A 24,452-nucleotide genomic window follows, 5' to 3' on the forward strand; every position below is an offset into this window, starting at 1 on the left:
TTCATCGATTTTATTCATTTCCCAATTATTATTTTATTAGAACAAAACTCTATAGCTCTTTAAGTTCCTTGACAGATTTTCTTAAGACCGCCCTAAGCCTTATTTGTACTTATGGCATCTCCACCAACAAACTAACAATGAGCGTGGCGAGGCGGAACGTCAAAAAGAAGTTAATTTAATTGTAAATTTACATTTACTACCAGTTCGCAAGTCAAGGGCGTAAAGAAGAACTGGCAAGAAAGTTTCTGCACTCTTTTTTAATCGCCAAGTATTAAGTCACACAAATTGTTTGAAATGGAGCAAATCAATCCCAAGGATTAGGATCATTAAAGTATCTCGCTTAAGGCGATTGTTTATAGAACATGATCAAACGCCGCAATAAGCATTTGCGCCTCGATATAATATGCCTAATGCATTTCCAAAAGTAAAAAAAAAACTTTCTGGTTAATTAACTTGATACGAATATCAACACATAATTGTGAAAATCGCGTCAAACACTTATTCATAACTTAATAAGTAGTCAAATTAAATATATTTAATGGGAGGAGAGAAACCTTTATTACACAGCGAGATGATGTTACTTTCCGTAGATGGCTCCGTTATGACAAATGAGGTCGCGAGGACGCCTAACGGAAGCACTCAGACTTAATTCGAAAACGGAAGTTGGTGGAATTTCATTAGTAGGGACTAGCTCTGAACCGATTTCAAACTAAATTTACTTTAACAACGAACTCTTTCGTCGAAAACTTTTTGCACAATTATCTCAGGCTTGTACAAAGCGCTACACTAATTTATAAGTATATCTGTTTTAAAGGGTTTAGCTTAGAAGTTCTATAACAAAATTCTACCTAGACTAGAATATAATTTCCCCATGGGTGTATATAACCTTCATCGTTCGGCAGTAGACACGCAACCTGTCTTTTGTACTTTATTCTGCACTGAATCGAAAAGTTATTATAACTAGAACGTTAAATCATTGTTAAGCCTTAATGTGTCTTTATAAGGATGAGTGAGTTCACTCTTCCCGTTTTAGTCGCATTGGCACATCAAACGTACAAACATTTCATTGATATTGGGAATTTAAAAAAAAAACAAACTGAGTTTTACCCGCCTTTAATAGCTCCAGGAACGTGTAGTCCTCATAATTGCACAGAATCTCGCTCTATCAAGTGTTACCAGATACACTTGCTAACAGAATATTAAAAACATTACTATAATGAAACGCGAGTACTTATCTATTTTAATCTGTGACGTTACGGCCCTAAACTGTGCAATAAACCGCCGACCGCGTTATTTATACGGTACCTCGGTTTAGGCGTTTCATACACGAGTGTACTATGACAGGAAGTAAATGTAATAAGCGAAACGCATTTCGTTGAAGATCGTCGTCAATATTTGTGATACATTATAACTATACAGTAGAAATATAATTTGTTCATTGACTATTTTCGGCTGAAATGACTACTTAGGTAAACATATCATACATTATATAAAACCTATGTGATCCTATCCTATCCTAAAATTCATATATAAATAAACCTTTTTTGGTCTGGGCCTGAGGTTTCGTTCACACGCCGTCGACTTTTAGGGTCTAAGACAAGCCGGTTTCCTCACGATGTTTTCCTTCACCGTTCGAACTAATGTTAATACATAGCAAGAAATTCCGTTGGTGCACAGCCAGGGGTCGAACCTACGACCTCAGTGACAAAAGTCGCATGCTGAAGGCACTGCTCCTACATAACAAGAACGATCAATTGTAACTATAGGAATGTTAAGTTAGTAATTAGAACAATATAAAAAGGGGGTCAGCGATGCAACAATGTGTAAACATCATTCAAAATACGAAAAAAACTAATTCCGATATTATTCTTGGCGTATGCAGAGCCCTTTATCGCCAGGAATGCCATTATGGTACCATCTGGCAGACATTTTTCACTGAGTTATCATTTAACTCAAAATATTTATTGTACATTAGGCAGTAGCTAGGTTGTATAATCTACCTGCAACCTTAAACAAATATACACCCTAAGCTTTGTGACTTGCCCACAATCAGGAGGTTATAACCACAAAACCATATTTCATGTCAAAAACTTTGGTTAAGACATTCTAACCCTACCTCTTTTAACTGCCAGAACTGCATTGTAATTCAAGCAACCCTCATAAATAGAAAATACTGATTTAGTATGTATTGTTTTTAAAGGATAAAAAGAGGACTGGAGGAGGAGGAGGAGAGACACGTACGTTCTGCGTAGCTTCGATGCTCACGCAATAATTCTATTAATAGCATTCCTTAAAACAGACTTCTACATAGAAGTCTTGTGCGTCGAATCACCTAATTTAACTTTAATAACATTACAATACTTGTCAATGTAATGACGACTAAAGACTGCGTACCGACATAAATACAATAAGATGCCAATATAATATATTTTTATATCGTACTAAAAATAATTAGTCCCCTGATATTTTTACAAACTGTGTGTGTCTGTGTTAAAAAAAGGAATACACCTTGAATATATATCGCTCGAGATATCTGAGATTAATTTAGCTTCTCCAGTTGCATCTCGTCAAAAGATTTGCCAACATACGAAACCAGACTACAACATACAAAGCACTTTAACATATATAGTTTCCAATAAAATGTTCCAAGAATCAGTTTGATTACACCAACCTTATAACTAAATCAAAAATTCCTGGACCCTCTAGATTCTCCAGGCATCCCATTATCCCATTTGTCCCTCATTACAGATGAACGTGTTTTGGCCAAATCTCACCTGTATACAACTTGAGCATTTTGACAAACGAGCTAGGTCTGGATATCCATAGATGGTCTCCACACTTTGAAATAAATATTCCTTTAGTTTTTGTAATTTAATCATGAATCAATATATCAGTGTGCCGAGCATTGGCAAGCTTTAAAATTAAATAAACGAGATAGTCTCCCTTTAAAAGTACCTGTAACGAATTATCTATTTCCAGCTATGTTCGCGTTTTGATCGCATTATATCACGCGTGTCGTGAAAAGGGGCTTCGTCATGACATTTCCATGAAACATAAAAACTTTGAAATAATGAGAGAGGCATTAAAAGCGAGGTTTTTATACCACCATTGTTAGCTATTGATTCGTCACGTAAGCGCCTTTGTGTGAAACTATGTTCTTATTGAGAAAATCTCTCAGTCAAATAACTTTACAGCTATTATAACTAGACTGGCTATAAATAGTGTTACATAAAAACTTTAGTTTTTCTTCAACTTTTTAATTATTTTTAATTTGGAACACGTATATCATTTTAAAAACGTCTTTCGATTTTTCGCCATTTCACATATTTTTATATTACGTGTTCATTATCAAATTACAATATGAATCGGGCTGTTAAATAAAATAGGATTGCAGTGATCGCCTTGCACAAAGTGGGTGGTATGGGAGCCGTCGGTCATATACCATACACTTCATAAGCTTGGTACTAGCCGTACCTACAAATGAAAATGCATTTTTTTAATGAAGTTATGTAATATTATTAAAATGTATACCTACATATTTAATAAAATTACAGCAAAAACATAAGATTTATAAGATTAAATGTTTACATGGTTAATATATAAATATTGTGTAACATTTAATAACTTGAATATATTTTACATACTGGTAGATCCTAATACACTATTTCACGAGGGAATAATAATTTATTACACATAAGCTCATACATTTTAAAATAAAGTCACTGAACATCAGTAATTCTGGTGACAGCAACTTAAAGCCGAAAGAGGCCATTTTTATTGAAAGTAAGTGTATTTGTAAGTCCTCTTTTTATGTATATATGTTTTAATCAAATAAATGTTGTTTCTGCCTTTCTAATATCATCATCGTACTATCTCGCATACGAAATCCCCCAGGTGTGCCCAGTAATTATTGTCAACATCAATCCACTGCAACGTACAATGGCAACATAAAATTTAAAAAAAAACAATACCTTCATTGAGATAGTCTGAAGAGTAATTAACTAGAGTTCTGTCTGACTCGAACAAAATAACAGATTTTTCCAGTTCTCGCAATATGAAGTAGAACATCAACAGTAGCGCCTCTCTCATTAAATATAGTCATTTGACTTTAAAATGGAGTACCTAGGTTCAGGTTCCATTGCATTAATATTAATTAATGTGTTTTTGTAGTCAGTTTCTTTCATACCAGACAAAAGAATGCTTAGTATGTAACGAACCTTTGCACTTGAACAGTCATTGATACTGTCAATTACTATATAATGTATGAGCTACTTGGAGGGCAGCACCAGTTTTAATAGAATTTTCCTTATCGATACATGACGTTGCCGTAATGGTATTAATAAAAATTATAAAAATTTGTTCGTGTACACACGTAAGAAGTGAAACTTTTTTATGACCTTATCGAAAAATTTACTACTATATGCAACTTTACAGAAATTGGTTAAATTAAGTTAAATTAGATAAAGTTTAACAAAAGGCTTTAATATCACAGATATGAATCAAAAACAACAGTTAAATTAAAAAAAAAACTGAGCCTGATCTGGTCTCAGGTTTCTTTATGCGTTTCATAATCAATTATGTTTCCATATTGGTAAGTAGGTGAGGCGCCTTCTATACCTGACAAACGCCGACAATCGGGTCTAAAGCATGCCGGTTTTCTGAGGATGTTTTCCGTGTTTTACGTGAGTATTAAATGTGCACATAGAAAGTCCATTGGTTCACAACCAACAACCTCACGGATAAAATTAGCACGCTGAAAACCACTAACTCACACTACTGGGTGATGATAGTGATGATACTTTATGGAACACGTTATAAGAGTTTTCATTTCAGCAAGAAATAAGTCTGCTGTGTGATGTTATATAAACCATATCCAACTAAATTGTTACCCAATGAGCGATTTTTGTTTTTACTTTTGTATAACTTCCCGCTAACATTCAATATTACGCTATTTAAATCATATCATGTTTTTACTAAGGAAACCTCGTGCTCACTTTAAAGGCCATTTAGCGATATACTGCAAATGTAGACTTACGTCATGTAATGACAAAAACACATACATCACGTTCATGGATAGATAATGCAAGTACTAGCCCTAATCACCAATGCGTGGGACACCGGTCCATTCAACAAACCTATTCTCTAGTATAACCAATGCCAAACCAGTAGGAAGGTCATAATGAGTAATAGACATACATACATACTCTGTAACTCTGAAGATAAGCACGAAATACAATTTATTGAACACTAAGTAAAAATACAGCACATATTATAAACTTACATATGACACTATATATGTATACACGTCCCTCGCATATAAGTCTCGCTCTTTAGAAATTGTCGTTGATTGGCCCTGAAGATCTTAAGTAACCTAAGAGAGCTATAACGCTAAAATTAATGTTAATAATCCTATATAAATGCTTTTATGTTTAATATACTAAAGTAATCGGTCCCCATTCGGGCTATTTAAGTCTGGATAAAATAGATATAGGTTTTACATCGTGTTCTTAAAAGCAAGGTTATATTGCGATAGTTATTGCGTCTGATCGGTATATTGAAATAGACCTTGAAGGCTTACTTTAAGTTTTTCTAAGTACAATATATGAAAAATTTTACAGCACCTTTACAGAAAAACAAATTAATAATACACACAAGTTTAATAATTTGTAATAACATTTACCCATATCGAATGGTCTTATAACAAAATACTATTTTTCTCATAAAATACAATTTAAAAAGAAAAATAATTTCCGTTAAAGTTATACATTTTGTATATTCGCATCAGTGATGTCATGAACTTAAGTCAATCTGCTTTCGCGGTCGTGTTTATGGCTTGGTCGTAATTGCAGCAGGTTTTCGGCGTTGCTCTAGGGACCGGTCTGGGCCGCATTAACATACGGTGATGTCACCACACCAATATGAGATGGTACATTGCTAATAAGAATGGTACGAAAGGGTTGTATTATAAAGCCGAGTTTCTAATGAAATTCAGTGTATATAATAAATAAAGATTCATTATAGGCATTTAGATGTTCAAAAATTTGACTGTTGTATGATTCGTTCCAACTAATGGGGCTTAAATTGTAGCTGAGTTATATTCCTTAAGTATATAAATAAGAATGTGTTTATTCATTTTAAGTACATATGTATTACAAAGTGTAAAATTTGGGAACCCTTTAAAGTAAAAAAATACCAGGGTTTCCAGCTCTTCCATAACAAACTAAATTATACATTCGTTAAATTCGTGTAATTTAATTAAATTAAATATAAATTTAATAGAGCGTTTTAATTATTATTATATATATTTTATTATACTAGAGTATCTTTTTTATAATAGGCACAGGAAGTCTAGAGGTCTAGATATTGAAACAAATAATAGAATGCTCATGATTAGCGCCACTATTTCCTAAGGCAGAAAGAACTCTACCTGAAGCTCGCCTCATAAACATTCTACACATCTAAATCGCCTAACAAATTCAGCCCTTCGTATTTGATTTAGGAAGTGGAGCCAAGAAGCCGCCATAAAACAGAGCAGTCAATGCCCAAGTACTTAGTCTAGACACAAGTAAACACTGTGCAGACGGAAACAAAGACGTTATGGTTGTTATACTGCCAATTTTTATTGCTTTACCAAGAGTCCATTACACACGACTACAGTTAATAATCAACATTGTATACGACAGTTCTTTTGAACCCAAAGGTAAACGAGATTCAGTAGTATTACGATTAATGCCAGCATAACCCAATGCAAGACGACTCTCTAATAGAGCTGATAACTCATTAAGTAACTAAGTCAGACGTAGGTACAAAGATAAATACTGCACTGACTATACTTGACAGATGACACTTAATACTGACACGCGACTTTTTCAATATAGTTCTATGTCTTGATGAATGATCTTCCATTTACAAAAATCTCTAGACTAAATTTGTCGATAAGAAAATTTTGATTACATTACTTCTGTGTGCTACGAGGAATAATAAACATGAAATATTATGTAATACAAAATAATTTTATGTTATTATTACACGTCATACAGATGATATGACATCATTAAAAATAATTTAGGTGTAGACTGTTACATTACCTTAAAATAAAAATCATCAGTAAAACACCATAGAGTATTTTGGAGTTAGAGAACGAGACAATATAAGGGGTGGCTGCGTTCAGAAACTTTGCACAATAAGTATACGACTGAGTAAATAGTTGGGCGGAGTTCGGGAAATGCAGAGTTCATATTACTTTCCATTGTTACGAAAAGATTCGAAAGCAAAATACCAAGAATACATGTAAACTAGATAGGCGGTCTTCTTACAGTTAATCTTTAATTTAACAAATAAATATGCTAGAAATCTACGCGCTTTCTTAATATTCTTTTCTTTTATTTAAAATTGGGACTATCCTACGTTAAATAGTTGAGAAGTAAGATTTGCCAATATATATTATACAAATGATTATATTTCTATATATAGTGGTATACATTAGGGTTCATAAATTTTCAAAAGTAAACGTGAACGTTTCTTTGATACAACGTATCACACTTCACAGATTATGAAATCAAACAGAAAATATTCGATTATGTCAATTACGATTGTTTAAAGAACCTTATCACTACAAAGCAAAAGCATGATCACAGATTATTTTACAATTTCTATGAAAATATTTAATAAATTATGTTCTTAAAATAGTCAACGGATGAGTAGATTGTCTTAAATTGCTGCCGATCGGCCACCGATTAAGCCCAAGCTGCGGTCAACGACTCGAAGTAATTGTTGTAATCTCTGAATATTTCCTCAGAGACATGAAAGTACGCGTTTATTAAAAAATAATGGTTATCCAAGTTTACTTACAAACCCGCGCGATGTTCGCGTGAAATAAAATAACAAATATTATTTAAAATAAAATTTGTCAGTGATCGATTAATGCACAGCTTTTAGCTAGTGGAAGAATATCAAAACCGGTTAAGGAATTCCATAGATAACTTCCTACAAACAAACCCTCAGAGCAATAATACCTTTTTATAACATTAGTACCCCAATACAGCTCGAAACTATTCGACAAAGAATATAGACATAAAAAATCAATACATCGTGCACGGTTCCTCAACGCATGATGTATGTATGTGCAACGGATGTATTTTCTGACTCTTTATGACTACGATAAGGCTTTTAAAAACCAAGAAAGCCTACACGAGGGAGATGTATCTGATATTCTATAAATCCTCTATGACGCAATACACATACATTTCCAACCGTTTTCTCATTAAGTCTTATGAATTCAAATGCCAAAAAAATAACCTTCAAAAATAAAATACATACAAAATAGATAATTTTTATGTAAATTTTTCATGTGTCACCAGCGAGACAAGTGACATAAAAAATAAATGTCGAATAAAACTTAGATTTTTATTGGTCTAAGAAATCCTCAAAGTTGTTAACAGACTGAGTCAGCACAAATCTCGAGCAACTCTTGACACGTCAGTAATTAGGGCCCGCTATTGTCGTGGTTACTATGCTTTTATTCGCGTTGTTAGGTCAATTCTTAACACTGCGGCAGCGTGATAAAGGAACAAAATTCAGAACGCAAGCAAGTTAAAGTTAATTCGTCGTCAACATATATATACAAATATATATGCAGTTTTTTTTAGTACGACGATATTTTAGAAGCCTGAAAGCTTGCTTTAATCTAAAGATGGATTCAAAACGACTGCAGCAACAACACCACGGCGTATTAAAAGAAAATATCTACGCCGTGATAAACCTATTGAATCACTTTCAAGAAATTACTGATAACAACCATATAATGCTTTCAAATGAACGGTGATAAGACATTTCAGTGCTTCTATACTACGGGATTGTACGTTACAAATCTTTAAGCATTTATTTTATTGCAGTCTTAAGAAAAAATTGTTCTACACGAATTTATGATATAAACCATTCGACGATTCATCTTAAGGGCCTGTACAGTAAGCGGTTCCGTTAGTGAAACCGGAAATCGTATAGTTAAAAACATAGACATAGCATAGTTTGCACTGATGCCATTTCCAATGCAATTATTCAGCGCTGAGTCATAATGATCTAATCGTCAAATGGTACAAAGGTTATCGGCGACTTCATTTAGGGTCTCACTGTACTATTTTTGTATCATGACGCTACATGACCTCACTCCTTCGCGGTAGCAATGACATAATAACTGTTGCACGCTTTTATTACCTTCATAAAGCTTCCGATAAAATGAGAAAAGAAAACTATTTTCAGTAAACACATTCTATTTCCATTTCCCGTTATTAAAAATAACGAATTAAAAGTATTATCGATCCACAATCCATAGTGATCGACACTTTCCTCTATCTTCTATAAACAAATCAGTAACATGAACTTGACGTCTATTAATGTAATAAACGACAATGCTAGAGGATGTAATGCTAGTTTAATCATAATTTCGGACACCCACGCGCAAATTACTTTGGCTGAGCGTAGGCCTGTCTTCCTCAATAACGTCTTCTCCCTTTAATGCGAGTAATTTCAGAACTATTATTATTTTAAATAGTTACACTGTGTGAACGAATGCAATGCGAAATAATAATCGATAACAATAGCTCCTAAGTTGAGTTTCTTTGTTGTGACGAAATTGTGTATTTTATTCTACGCCTTTTTAATCATTTATACAGCTATCGTTTTATAATAAGCTTTTTTAAATGAATTAAGGAGGTTACATTCGAAATGTTTTTTTTAAATGTTCAAACCACACTGAACTTGATGAGCGAGGAGGCAAATGATCCGGATTTGAAGCAAATTGGTCACAGGGTTTTGTTATATGTATTTGTTATGTCATATTGGTGCCAAATTCAACGTCCAACTTTTCACATATAAAATCTGGCTTTATGATCATTCGAAAGCACAAGGATTGTCTAACAATATCGATGAATATGACTTGGCACCGAGTTCCGAGCGCAATATAATCTTCATTTACTTATTTTGTATATAAAAAAATTTATAAACTGCAAACGGAGAGGAAGGTCAACTGAAGTTCAGCGATACCGCCGCCCATGGACACTCATTGCCAGAGGGCTCGCGAGTGCGTTGCCACCCTTTTTCTTCGTAATACAAAACCCATCAATACAAATAAGGAATAGTATTAATACTTTGGTGCAGTTAAGATTTGATTATATATATAGTAAAGAAAAACTAACGACTGAAGTAAATATCACATAAGAGGCTTAGAACCATTATAAGAATCTAATTAATAGCTGTTAACATAACACGAATAAAAACTACAGTCACACTGTTTTACAGTTGCTCAATCGTCTCTATCAGACAAACGGCGTTTTCGCTGTGCTGGAAAGAGATCACTGGTTTTATAATAAAGAATGCTTTAGCGTCTCATTCGAATCTTTTCTCTGTAGAATCATGACGCGACATCATATTAATTGGGAAAAGCATTCCATGCAAAGTCACGGGCAGAAGCCAGTTCCTTAAACACGTTAGTCTAGCAGTCTAGATCGTCTAGGTTACGCCTACACTAAGTACAATGACCTAACCGGCGTGGGAGATCAAAATAATGTTACCAAGACCTGCTTCCTGCTTCTTACAATAATACTATAAACTATATTAGGCGCTTTGGTGATTGTTTCATTTCGTTTACGTTATTTGTTTGTAATGTTTCATTTCGTTTACGTTATTTGTTTGTAATGTTTCATTTCGTTTACGTACGCGACTGTACTGTGCTTCGATGTATACTTTAATCTTTTTTTTACCAGTAAAGTTCACAAAGGCGAACAATCTAGCCTATACAATAATTATCGCTAATTATAATTTGTATATATAATTTAAATTTTCTAAAATACTAGTAAATAGCTTAAACTAATTTAATGTTCATTAGTGTTCTATGATATTTTGAAACTATGTTATTGTTATTAATTTATGTTATATTATTTACTGCACTAGGTTCATTAATTCATATACTCTTAAACGACCAATATATCTTAAATCGTTATAAATCATATAATCCTTGTGTCAATTTAGAAATAATCATATTTGACGTATATCATACACGGCTAGGTTTATGCGCCTAGCTGGGGGGGGGAGGGGTGTTTAGAACACACAACCTTGGAGCACGTTTAACCGCATGGTCTTGTCACACGTTCCGATTAAAATATAATACAAAAAGTTCGCTTCTAATGATACTTTAATAATTAAAACTTATATTTCATAACGGATCTTCATTCGAATAATATTCATGAACCAACTAGGGATTGGTACCAAGAGTCAATACACTAAATCAATTATCAGCAAGTTGTCAATGTTGAAAGACATTTCCTCACCAGATATGGGCGTGTATGAAAGCTATCGGACTTGTTTACTGGTAATAGTGGGTCAAAATTATAAAATACAAACTCTAACGTGGATTTCGTATATTTGGCGAGATTAATTGCTACCTCTTCAACTATACTACTAAAATTTACATTAAACAGTACGTCTAAACTCTCTTTTCCTTTGAAATCACACTGTCTTTTATGGGTTTGTGTGTATAGGTTGTCTGGAAGAAACTGCTTTTAGCAGTAAGACCGCCCATTCGCATTTGTCTTCTTAATTGTTTTTGACTGTTTTGTTTTTACTATTATTGTACATATATTGCTAGAGCGGTGTTGGCCTAGTGGCTTCAGCGTGCGACGCTCACCCTTGAGGTCTTAGGTTCGATCCCCGGCTGTGCACTAATGGATTTTCTTTCTATGTGCGTGTAACATTAGCTCGAACGGTGAAGAAAACATCATGAGGAAACGGATTGCCTTAGACCCAAAAAATCGACGGCGTACGTCAGGCACAGAAGGCTGATCACCTACTTGCCTATTCGATTAATAAATGATCGTGAAACAGATACAGAAATCTGAGGCCCAGACCTAAGGTTGTAGCGCCATTGATTTATTTATTTTCACGACCGTCCAAAATCTGTTCATACGCAAAGACGTGGCCGAGGGACTTTGAAGCAAACAAAATCATTAGCTCTATAATATTAGCGGAGCATCCAACTTTTGTTTAGCATTCTTAAACTAGCGGCATTTTTTATAAGTATGCAACGGGTCTTAGGTTAGTTTTCATTAGATGCTTAAAACTTTAATTACCTATTTAATAATTTAAAAAAAAAACGAAATTGTGAATCGAGCGGCTTTATCGCTAATAATCAATTTCTTACGAACCTCACCTTGAGTGTAAGGATATAAGTATATTTTTGAATTGAAATTTTTTGGACGAGACTTAACATTAATTACAAAAAGTTGTATTAATTAACATTTTATTATCAGCCATCGAAGTATTGACTTTAAAAAATTCTGACAAAAGCAAAAAGTACAATACCAAAACGGTTCGCAATTTAAAATTCGACAAAACCCGTCGATCCTTTTCAATCGGAACGGGTTTCAGACAGGATTTAAGGAAGCATTGCCAATTCCTGATTTAAGCAAAAAAGTACAGCTATGTAAAGTGAATACACCAACACCAACTATTGCCATTTTTATCGGATATGTAGCCACTGTAACATTACTTGTTCAACCCCAGTTAAATAATGATTAAAAATCAACTCTTAAAGTAGGTGAATACTTTTTAAGAAAAGTAGTTGTGCATTTTTAAGAATTTTTGCACCGTTCGCAACTAAATCCCTGTACTGTCTATTTTTCAGCGTCAAGTTTTTCTTTTTTTGTCAAATGACAACATTTAAATAGTTAAAACCGTGCAGACCAATTTAGTTTTATAAAGTATATTTTAAAGGGGTTCTTAAAGAGAAAACGTAAAGCGAAACCAGACAAAATTGATCGGCTAATTTTAACAACAACAAAATTAAAATTCAATTACGTTAATCGATTTCTAATTTATAAGTAATTATCGTCTTTCAAATTAAACCATCGGTACAAATTGCACATAGTACGTTAGCATAATTAAAACTAGTCTCTCGTTCAAATCTGTACCTTTAATACATATTGTCCGATAAACAATATTTCAATATAGAAGAAAATAACAATAACAGGAGAGCTTACGAATTACGACACAGGCTTTTTTGACACAGCAAAAATTGCCTCCCACTCACCTACACGTTACCGTTAAGAATAATATAAAAATTGGCGATTTTATTGTTTCGATCGTATTGCGATGAGACATGGCCTCACCATGTTAATATAAGAATCGCGTAATATAAGAATCACGTCACATGGTCGACAGATTTGACGGTGTCGCTAAATATTTCGTCTAAATTTTCGACGCATTTTATAAATACATTTTATTACTTGTGCTGTTCACGCTGAGCCATACCTCTGATTATCACAATTCTTTAGTCTCTATTGCTTAATTAATAATAAATAATGTACAAGTTGAGATACTATTCATATGATACATAGGTATAAATCGGTAATTGTTCAAAAGAAAATGTAACTCTTGAAATTCAAAATCACTGCAAAGCGTGGTCAATAACACTTTATTATCACTGGATGATAAAAGAATTCTTAAGTGAGTTAAATAATAAGCATTTGGTCTTGTGCCAGGGCGTAACGAATGCATCTCAGATATAAAAACATTCGTTAGAATAATTTCTGACTCAACTTTTCTCGTTGTGTTATCTCGATTTCTTTATGGCATTGTTTTTATTTCGCAACGGTGGAACGTTTCAAGATTTCATGAATTGTGAGTCTGGGAAAACTCAATACCTACAATATGGCAATTACCATGCAACTTTTTTATTTATACCAGTGCATATAGCAATAATGTTTTTGTAAAATAATTGTTTTCTGTGGGAAATAAAGTACTAATGAGCCAAAAAAGTATTTAAGTATCCTTGACGGAATTGCATTAGTAACAAAAGCACAGGATTCATACAAATATAGAATATCTTAGCGTAATGATATGTTTATGTTTTAATACAATATAGATAGTAAATGTTGCAAAAAAGAAAAACAATTTCTAGACTTGCTTGCTTCTAACCTTGACTCGACAATTGTTTCATTAGTTGCCATTAATTGAGGTTTTAATTAATATATGTGGAGACACAATTAGACTTGAAGCTGTAATTAGTATTTTGTCAAATTGTTGACCACAAAAACCATTCTATAATTCAAATTCTGCATACAATTATAGAATTTTTAAATACCTAAAAGGTTTAAAGTTTTTTCTTGTCCTAAAGTTTTAATTTAAGTTTTAATTTGGGTTTAATTCTGGTCTCAGATGACTACTACTACTACAAGTGATTTTTGACAACTTTTAAAAATAATGATAATGTCTAGTATCAAACAAAATGGGCACTGCAAATTAAGAGAATAACATAGTGGAGTACATTTATTATTCTATCTTAAATCAGTCATAAATTACAAACTAATCAAGAGATCAACTAATCTGCTGACATTCCAAGATAATAGGAACATTATAGATAAGGGTGCATTTTGATTTGATAGTTAGAGGTGACTAACTTATAATTACCAATATAGAGGTGTCAGTATGCTTCATGGATTTTTTTCGGTGTTTAATCACTTACAAAAGCTAACCGTCATTATTTTACTAAAAGTCCTGGGTTCTATACCTTAAATATATATTTTGTGTTAGCACCTCAGCCATAGTGGCAGTGTAGTAAGTAATAGGTAGCCAACTGGTCTTAGGCATTCAGATGTTTAAGGTCAATCTTTAGTAGAGTAGTGGTGGTCACTAAACAGAACAACAAATATAAACACTATTTAATAGTACTAATTTCTATACTATATACACTTACATACTTGGTAACTATTTGTAAACAAACTAAATTGTCAAGAGTGTTAAGTCAGGATTATAATATTTATTAAAAATACAAATAAATAAACATGCTTATCTTTAAAAATATGCATCACAAAGTATTTATAGACTCAGCATATCTAAACAAATCGGTTAATATAAGCAGTATCATATCTGTAGATTCTCAGTACAATTTAACAGTAAAGTTTATATTAATCAGAATTAGCATGGAATGCTCTGTGGGTGGCCAGAATGTTTATTTTGTTAATGGTTGTTTATTAACATTTTATGTGTGAAGCAACCATATGTGCTCTCACCAGGTATTTAAAGATTACAGAGTATTTACTAAGTAGACTTCTTATAGATTATTATCTGCAGTACAACAACAACAACATTATGTTTAACAAAATTATTTTTAACCTTAAAAGGTTATCATCAGTAAAATATGTAGAAATGTGTTTATTTCAAACCACATGATATATTTTTAGTGTTGAGCGCATTGTGAGTAAATTAAATAAAGTGGCGCCATTTAAATCAATTGTGACCTTATATCATGATGTCATAGAGCCTGACACAATAAAGCCCATTACATCTGGCTGGTGATGTCATGTTGCAAAGGTTGAGGTTGGGCTAACCTTAATTTTTATGCACTTTCAAAACCTTGTCTTTAGAAGAATTTTATTAAATAGTTTGTTTTATTTAGACTTGAAAGAATGTATTTTTTTAGATTTATACTTGAAAAAGTAATTCATTAAAAACTTTATTGGTTAATTTGTTTTTATTAAACAAAAAACCATTTTAAAAAACAGAAATTTTTAGCCAATTAGCAAATGGGCCAAATAAATTGAAATTTTAATTAGTTACCTAAACAATATTTTAAACATTCATAGTATATTTCAAATGACCCATACTTTTAAAACAAATTCTATAACACTGGAAAAAAAAACATTTAAAGTACAATGTTTTTAATTAATACCAAATTAATTTAAGTAACTTAAATCATACATCTGGTAAAAATGATAATCTTGCTTTATAATTAAAATAAAATATCAGTGATATCTTATCTGCATCTTTATACACAAAAACATTTATATTCAAACAAAATTAAATTAATGCAATGTATGTGGCAAGTGGCCCATGATAATCTGAAAAGTAGGGCATTGCCGCGCCCAGTCGTAACCACCTTCTGAGCTACATGTTCGATTCCAATTAGAAGCTAAAATATAATTTGAGATCATGTAACAACATTCTGTCAAAATTCTGTCTAAACTACGCAATAACATTCTGTAACCAAGGATAGCGGTATCCTTTCCGGCGTCTATGCAAATTAACGTTTGACCGTTTAAATTGTGAACGCGAACAGGTTTTTTACAATTTCACCTACCTGTACTTCAACAAGATCCCATTAAGACGATACAAACAGCCGGAAACCACCAATTTTTTACACAACCGTATTTTAGCACGTAAACATGAGTTGTAGACGAGTAGTTGTAGGTCACAATTTTCAAAGGGAGAACTGGTATTTACACAAAACCACGAATCCACCTTTGTTTCACAACCACAATAACGATTACTGAAAGTTGATGGCTTTTTGGTGAAGTCACAAGAATTTATACACCACAGTAATTGTTTTCATTCATCACAAATAAATAAATTGAGACAAGAGACATTTACATCGTCCAACCGAAGTTACTGAATGGCGGTGAGGGTAGGGTGCGGGGGAGGAGGGAAACGCGAGAGACGAAGGGGAAGCGTTCTCGCGTCACCCGCCATATTCGTAAATTACGTCATCGACAAAGTTGCCATAATATTACGAGTGAATCTTTGTTCATGACAAATGAAACACAGTGTTTGTTTTACTAGCTTATCCATTTGTTTTCTCTTGATGTATTTGTTTATGTTTTTCGCGTGTAGTTTCACAAACTTTTACTTGAAATGGGCATAAAGTTTGCTGCCATAATATTAAAAAAAAACTATTTATTTAAATGTATCGGCCTCTTAATCGGCGACTACTTATATTACGCGATATTTAAGACTAAACGTGCTTTTGAGTTTTTGCACGTTCATCAGCTCTTATAGTAAAATATGATATTAATTTTGTGTGTTAAAAAATATTTTTTATTTCAAACTATTGCATAAAATAAAATTGCCCACGTTCATACGATGTGGAAAATAACATTTTCAATGCCGTGTTTAGATTTACAGTATACAATTAATTTAATAGTAAAGCTGGTAATAATTTTACGTATGATAATGTTCCACAGAATACGTTCATAGTAGATCAGAATGAGTACTATCTGGTTTTAAAGTCACAACTCTGTGAATGGTCAAATGTCAAGTAAACTGTAAACCTAAAGTCTAAATTGATTGATTTTTTTAAAATTCAATTCATTGTTCATAGTTTCAGTGAATCAGAGTTCAAAAAAATCTTTTATGCTTAATTCCTATTGCGTTGGCCGAACTAGTAACTAATAAAAAAGGATTACAAGTGAATTCTACCTAATATTTAATTAAGGAAGATATATCATGCAAGGTTCGCAATGCACAAAATATTATTGATCTTGCTCGCCAACAAAAAACAAAACATTTTCGTTTACTTACTTTCAGAATCGAGACCAGAGCTGTATGAAGAAATAAAGTTATACAGAAATGCCCGGGAACGTGAAAAGTACGTATTTAAACAACATTTATTTATAGGTGTGTATTCATACTGTTATATTATTCTGTATAACAAAAAGATAGAGTACATTAAAAATATTCCAGGCATGACAACATGGCGGAGTTGTATGCAGTAGTGAGCACACTACAACATCTAGAGAAGGCTTATATGAGGGATTGTGTACGAGCACAAGAGTATACAGCAGCTTGTAGTAGACTTCTTGTTCAATACCGTGTTGCATTCAAGCAAGTACAGGGTGATGATTTCCCTACTATTGAGAGTTTTGTCAGCAAATTCAGGGTATGTATACACTAATTAATGAAATTAAATGCCCTTATGTGCTATAATTGAAGTTTGCATTTTGATAAAGGAAAAATGAATGCAGCTTTTTCATAAAGTAATTAATATTAAAACAGGATATTTGGCAGGTTTAATATCCAAACCTATATAAAATCAAAGTACACATTATATTAAGAAGTGTTTTATATATTAGAACACATAATAATATATAAAAATTATTTTTTGTCAATATTACCAATACAAAAAATGGTGTATCATCTTCAAACCAGTAATTGAACAAAATAACTAACTAGTATTGTCTTTTGTTAATATAGCTTTTACACATTAAGAAAACACTTTTTAAACGGAATGAAGTTATGTATTATTATTAAAATCTTATAATTATTTACATAATATTAAATTTTTTCCAATTTTTCGCGTGCATGGTAACGGTGACCATGGTGTTTTCACCATGGTATGGTGTTTCCTTAAAATAACTAACTTTCAAGCATGTATTAATTGTTTTATAGCTAGACTGCCCTGCTGCTCTTGAGAGGATTAGGGAAAATAAACCAAACTTGATAAAAGATGATAAGGGTAATACTAATAAATACATTGCTGAGATTGTATCTGTAAGTATATAACTTTCTCTCCTATGTTATGGTATCATACATCTACATTTATTAAAGTCTAAAAGGCATAACTTTTTACTACTATATTAAATAATATTGACATACTACTTTAAATAAAAAATAGACAACAAACATGCTTAGGATTTGGAGGTGCACACTTTCATGTTCATCATGTTAAACTAAGCACCTTTTTTCTAACTATGCAATTAATACACACATATACACATTATAAAAATATGCTGGAATGTAAGGTATAGTAAAATCACCTACAGAAAAATATTAAAAAAAACAGGAAAGCAATCAGGTTTTGACCAAGTTTTACTTCGTTTTTGTTTTAGTAAAAGAATATAATGTATTCTTTTAACAGTAAATTTTTCTAATGCAATGTCTTTTAGCTTTTTATAACACTCATGGATAAGTTACGACTGGATTTACGAGCTATGGATATGATTCAGCCAGAGTTAAGAGAACTTAAAGATGCCATGGACTGTCTAACTATGCTTCCTGAAGACTTTATTGGAAAAATTAAGGTATATCTCTAAAATGTATGTAATAAAAGAAAACATTAATCTAAAGATGTTGCTGCTTAAAAGATATCCCTGCCCTGAATAGAAAGTAGATGAAATATAATCTTATTTGGTAATTTTCATTCAACTTTGTGAGTTTATACAACAGGTGGGAAGTTAGTAATGATATTATCATATATGTTAGTGATGTAGTACTACATATACTGTAATTTTGTTGCAAATATTAGCTCCCACTAGTTATTTAAGATATTGTTTCAGTTTGAGTTCAATCCTAAACTAATTTATTTCAGGTACAAGAATGGCTAGAAATGTTATCTGCAATGTCAGCATCTGATGAATTGTCTGAGGCTCAGGCGAGGCAACTTGTGTTTGATCTTGAAACATCATTAGGAGCCTTTAATAAAACACTACATTAATTAAGTAAGGCTGACATGTATGATAATTGCTTAATTTAAAAAAATATAATAGGTTACAAAATATTCTACAATCTCTGATGTATTTTTACATGTCTGTCATTTCTAACCAATATAAATCCACAACCTTACTAGAAAGTGTTGAGCCCTTCACCAATTGATCACAAGAAACAGAATGAAGTAAATTGTGATTCTTCTTTTCTGTATGCTCTCTCAAGGCCATATATCAACAAATTCAGATGTAGGATAGAAGTACAGATTTTATTGGCCCTCTGAAGACAAACTCTGCGTCCCATACTGCCGCTTGGCGGCGTGGCACTCTCTTACTCAAATCCTTTGCTAATTTTTTTTAAATTTAAGTTCACAAACTATTTTTAACATTTACCATTTTGTGAATAATATAAATAGTTCAAAATATTTCACATACATAAAAATATTACACAATCAAATTTTTACACTAGGTAGAATTATAATGTTTCCAAGTGTATAAAATTCAAGCATAGTCTTTTTGATAGAAACTTTTGGGAGTTCCACTGAAATCACATGCATTTTGTACATATATGTGAAGAGATTCAACATGTATGAGAATGATTTGATAAATATCAGCGGACAAGAAAAAATGAAGCAAACATAGAACTATTTCCTATCCAGCTACTGCACTCTTAGTTAATTTTAGTTCATGTGTCATAAAACTATTGAGTTGATGATTTTAAATATTGTGCATAAAAGTGAAATCTATGAGTGAGCTTGAATTCAATGGAAACCATGGGAAGTTGGTGGTAATATTCCATCAGGACATAATATGTAACGTCTATTTACCTTGTTTACCATACGGAACAAAGCATTTGTATGTCTAGCGGGATCGGATCTATCGATTCATGCGACTGTGGGACATGGTAATTCAAGGTTATAAAAATTTACATTGTATAAAACTCTCATTAATTATAACAAAGAATCATGGAATCATCACAACATGGATTCATCTTTTGGGAAACGATGGAACTTCAAATTCGGGTTCTACCGTTTCGAGCTAGTACAGCCTTTCTAAGCACAAAAATCATTGGCGGGCATTTCAATTGTTGTTATACAAACATGATCGTCAAGTTAGAAGACCGCGGCCTAACTGAACAATAAGCTACACGAAGAAGAGAGAGCGAGAGAGACGGACGTTCCCCTGGTGTATCTTAACTACGTGAGAAAGAGAGACGGAGAACGACGCCAGCGCCGCCAACTACGAACTAAACTAGGGCCAGACCACTTGGAATTGGCACACGAAATCCATATGGTCTATCCCACGTCTGAATTATTTATTAAGTGAATATTTTGTATTATGAGATCGGACTATAGGTACCATTATATTAATATGAATTATGTAATTTTACCCTAGAATGTTATTGTGTTTCCATTTTCTATTGTTTTAAATTAATTCTATAATATTCACACAAATTCAAAATTTGTGTGGCGCTTACATCCTTAATTTATACTGTTGCGCCAGTTTTCTATTCATTTTCCTCATAATATTGTAAAATGTTATCATGTTTTTTGTAAATTTATTTTTTTTATGTTTCAGATTCAAAATTTGTAGTGGGGATATAATAATAATATATTTTACTTTTTATTCATTAAAAGTACCGGTTTCATCAGCAAACCATTTATATTATATGTAATCAATATATGTACCATTTTTTTATTTTTTTTTCTAGTTTTACGACTTTTATGCGATAAGAATAATAAATATCGAATTTTATGTTCTTCAATCATGACTACCCAGTTGATTATATTTTCTATTTTGTTCTTATGTGTAAAAGAGGTAAGTAAAAATCCCTCAATAAGTAGGTAACAACATTTTTGCATTTCTGAAGAGAACACAAATTGAAGAATATTCACGTAATTATAAAATTAATAGTAAAACTTTAAAATGCTTTCTCCATTTAACACGATCTACAGAAGTAATAGTATTGCCACTGTTTCAAACATGAATTTCCCCAGGATGCAACAAGTCAATTTCAAAGCCTTGACAAAAAGTTTCACTTGGTATCTGACTCGTACCATTTGGCCAAAACTTTATTTATACAAGGAAGAAATCATTACGATCACCTAAAAGAGAGATCATTAAATACTACGAATATGTTCCTTGACTTAGTTGAAATATTAAACGATTTAATGGCAAAAGAATTACGAAGTGCCGTTGTCAAATTTTATAAAGTAAAATTTTTACACGATTTCTCAAACTATATTATAAATATGGAAGAGGTTTGTATCAATTAACCTTATAAAAAAGCTAAATAAGTATATTTGTAAAGAACTTATCATTCATTAGATCATCATTCATACAGACGAACGACTATCATGGTATACCCATATAGAGTTCATGACTGGTAGATTAAGGAAATTAACATAACATTTTGCGACACATTACTTCGGATGTAATATTTAAAAGAATTTACATAGCACTCGTTCATTCCGTATTGACATATAAACATATGGGGAGCGGCCAATATAATTTATTCATTCACTCACTTATGCACTCAAGCGTCTTGATAACAGTTAAAAATCAATAAATAAAATAAAGGATGTAACTAGATTATATATAAATTAAATAGTTTAAGGAATATATAATTAAGTTTGTTATAAAAGCACCCTGGCACAGGTATTTTTTATTTAAAGGGGTTCCCAAATCTTACACATTGTAATGCATATGTACTTAAAATGAATAAACACATATTTTATTTAATTTATTATGTTAGATAATTGATATAGTGGATCACTGTCTCATAGAGCCTGTTGAGAAAATAAAATTCATAAGAAACAAATTTTATGGATTGATAAAGAATTTTGAAGACTGGAGACATTTTGATTCGGTCGATTTATGCCACAATGAATTACCCGATGAAGTTGCTGTAGCGCACTGTATACTTCATCAAGCTGTTTTGTAAGTATTATAAAATTCTGAATAATGGGTAAGTACTGGCTTAAATATTTTATGAAGAGCAAAGGTATTTTTGATAGGTTTAATGAAACTATGCACACTTCTATAGTTACTATTCTGGAGATGAAAACTAAACAGTGTGCTCAAGACGTTAATTCAACTTTACATGCGGTGCAAGAGTGTCTTCACCAGTTTGTTCCAGATTTCTTTGATCAACTTCTTGTCGATGCCTATTCAGGTTTGATACATTGTAAATTATTGAAACATACTAGTCGTATACATACTTACTTTAGATTTTTCTACAGAAAACTGTGAATTTTTACAAGTAGTTAACGCTTCAATGTTTGATTTTACATCAGAAAAGTGGAGAAACAGCTATCAGTCCATATTTACCCAAAAATGGGGAAATTTTGTTAATAACCTAAAGACAAAGTAAGTAGTAAGAATAATATAGCATTCATGAGTGATATATGAACATTTTGAATAAATTTATTATTTCAGGTTACAATTAGGAAAGAAAAACTTACAAGAGCCTCTAAATATGACTCTTTTTTCTGCTAATATTTCATCGCATGATATTGTGAAAGCTCTTTACAGATAAATATATGTGAAACGTCTTTTATGATCACGTATAGAATCATTAATTCAATACGGTTCGTAAGTACATCATATATACACATAATAAAAAATCAAAATATTAAAAAAAATTATCGCCCTGGGTCAAAGGAAATGATTCCTATACGACTTACGATACGAGAGACGAGACTTAGCGCTAAGTCTTGTTTTTAAATTTTTCCCTTGTCTTAAATTAATTTTTATGATTAGCACAATCAACGACATTTAAGGGGGGAGCATGACGGTCCTGTAACTGTGAGGTCGGGCAGAAGAATAAAAACATTCATAAAATAATTGATCATGATTTTCTTCCTTACACACACACCTTACATTATTTAAGTAGACGTGGAGGTCGAGGATCGCCTCCAAATTTTGAAGAGCAGCAAAGAGATCCAGCTGTGTTGCTTATTTTGCAAAAAAATTACATTAAGCTATAGGTAGTGATGAACTGTGTGTGATAGAAAGTCCTAACATCATTTAAGGTGGCTTTAGCCAGTAGCATTCTTTTAACGTTTGATTTGACCTTTTTCACTGACAATACTTGTACCACACTAGGGATTTTATTTAAAAATACATATACTTTCGGAAGAACTCGATGGGTATAATAATTATGGAAGCTACAATACTTTATAAAAGAATTTATATTCTGTTTACATTTTTCTGTGCTGTAAACATATTTAATACTATCAATCTGGTTCACTAAAATATACAAGATATGAAAAGTAAATTACTAGAAATTGAGTTGTTTTCGAGCAGTGAAAATGTTGACATTGTGTATTACAGAACACTTGTTAAAAACAAGTGAACTTATGTTCAATTTTTGTAATCATCAGACTGGCAGTTCATTCTGCAGAGGAAATGCAATACGTGGTGGCCCATTAATATTGCTTTGTCAAAAAATTTAATTAAAAAAAAAGGAAGGACATATTGAGCCTCTCTGTGGAACGCCTTATTGAAGTATCTTGTGTGGAGCTGGAGCAATTTATCATTGTTAGTTTGTATAGCCCTCCTTCAGCTCAACATGATAACTTAGAAAAAATATTAGAGCAGGTTCTGTACAAATTGCAAAAATCCAAGAAAAAATTGATCGTTAGTGGAGACTTTAATGTAATTTTGCTTGACAACTGTAGTTCAAGTAAACGTATGCTTAATCTGTTTAAATCATATAATTTAATTAACAATTTTATTATACCTACTAGGGTAACAGCCACCACGGCAACATGTATTGACAATATCTATAGTAATATAGTTCCTCTCAACGCCTGTATCAACAAACTAACATCTTACCACTGTGGTCAATTGTTTGAATTTCAAATACTTAAATGTAAGGATCCACAAAAGAAAATATGCAGAATTCCTAAAACAGATCAAGACAAAATCTGTCTGAGACAGCTTTGGAAAATACTGATATTTAAAATGCCATTTTGCGTAGCCAATGCCCAAATAATTTATATAACACATTTTTTTATATTCATTTATTGATGAATTAAAAATGTGTTCACTCCAAAGACTTGGTTTTGGAGAAACATACCTTTTGTGACTGGGCATCTCCGGAGCTACACAAGAAAAAACTAAAATTTATGCATATGCGTTGTATGATGAAAAACAGTATAATGACAGTGAAGAATTTAAAAGTCATGTTAGAATTTTCTC

At 32.2% G+C, this 24,452-nt stretch overlaps 3 protein-coding genes across 10 annotated transcripts in view; 2 read left to right on the top strand and 1 right to left on the bottom strand.

Annotated features, from left to right (window-relative positions):
• The window catches only part of LOC123706838 (protein 4.1 homolog), a 52,544-nt gene extending 36,088 nt beyond the window's left edge, over window positions 1–16,456 (bottom strand). For all 3 annotated transcript variants that reach the window (XM_045656328.1, XM_045656327.1, XM_045656326.1), the window contains exon 1: window positions 16,130–16,456. The gene's annotated coding sequence lies outside the window, so the exon portion shown is untranslated. The remainder of the gene's footprint in view (window positions 1–16,129) is intronic.
• Window positions 16,457–17,084: 628 nt separating this feature from the next.
• Window positions 17,085–20,930, top strand: LOC123707151 (vacuolar protein sorting-associated protein 28 homolog). 3 transcript variants are annotated; one of them, XM_045656975.1, is made up of 7 exons: window positions 17,085–17,278; window positions 17,353–17,413; window positions 17,509–17,704; window positions 18,214–18,315; window positions 18,711–18,845; window positions 19,133–19,262; window positions 20,826–20,930. In XM_045656975.1, the coding sequence occupies exons 1-6, from the start codon at window positions 17,272–17,274 to the stop codon at window positions 19,256–19,258; spliced, it is 627 nt and encodes a 208-aa protein (XP_045512931.1). In that variant the 5' UTR covers window positions 17,085–17,271; the 3' UTR covers window positions 19,259–19,262; window positions 20,826–20,930. The 3 variants fall into 3 exon arrangements, with proteins under 3 accessions (XP_045512931.1, XP_045512930.1, XP_045512932.1); XM_045656974.1 differs by lacking the exon at window positions 20,826–20,930 and having other exon boundaries at window positions 19,133–19,321; XM_045656976.1 differs by lacking the exons at window positions 17,085–17,278; window positions 20,826–20,930 and having other exon boundaries at window positions 17,353–17,442; window positions 19,133–19,321.
• Window positions 20,921–23,093, top strand: LOC123707149. 4 transcript variants are annotated; one of them, XM_045656968.1, is made up of 6 exons: window positions 20,921–21,065; window positions 21,245–21,508; window positions 22,003–22,187; window positions 22,265–22,422; window positions 22,478–22,616; window positions 22,686–23,093. In XM_045656968.1, exons 1-6 carry the CDS (start codon window positions 21,015–21,017, stop codon window positions 22,783–22,785), a joined length of 897 nt encoding a protein of 298 aa, XP_045512924.1. In that variant the 5' UTR covers window positions 20,921–21,014; the 3' UTR covers window positions 22,786–23,093. The 4 variants fall into 4 exon arrangements, with proteins under 4 accessions (XP_045512924.1, XP_045512925.1, XP_045512926.1 ...); XM_045656969.1 differs by having other exon boundaries at window positions 20,922–21,065; window positions 22,490–22,616; XM_045656970.1 differs by lacking the exon at window positions 21,245–21,508 and having other exon boundaries at window positions 20,969–21,065.
• The last annotated feature ends 1,359 nt before the right edge of the window (window positions 23,094–24,452 follow it).

Source organism: Pieris brassicae, chromosome 3 (assembly GCF_905147105.1).
Source record: "Pieris brassicae chromosome 3, ilPieBrab1.1, whole genome shotgun sequence".
Lineage (NCBI taxonomy): Eukaryota > Metazoa > Arthropoda > Insecta > Lepidoptera > Pieridae > Pieris > Pieris brassicae.

Excerpts from the sequence above, each read along its gene's own strand:
- LOC123707151 (XM_045656975.1), top strand. Across the intron at positions 17,414-17,508 it reads AATGCCCGGGAACGTGAAAA|GCATGACAACATGGCGGAGT; the intron begins GTACGTATTTAA and ends AAAATATTCCAG. Across the intron at positions 18,316-18,710 it reads ACATTGCTGAGATTGTATCT|CTTTTTATAACACTCATGGA; the intron begins GTAAGTATATAA and ends AATGTCTTTTAG.
- LOC123707149 (XM_045656968.1), top strand. The coding sequence starts at position 21,015 with ATGACTACCCAGTTGATTATATTTTCTATTTTGTTCTTATGTGTAAAA. Across the intron at positions 21,066-21,244 it reads TGTTCTTATGTGTAAAAGAG|GATGCAACAAGTCAATTTCA; the intron begins GTAAGTAAAAAT and ends GAATTTCCCCAG. Across the intron at positions 22,617-22,685 it reads GTTAATAACCTAAAGACAAA|GTTACAATTAGGAAAGAAAA; the intron begins GTAAGTAGTAAG and ends TTATTATTTCAG.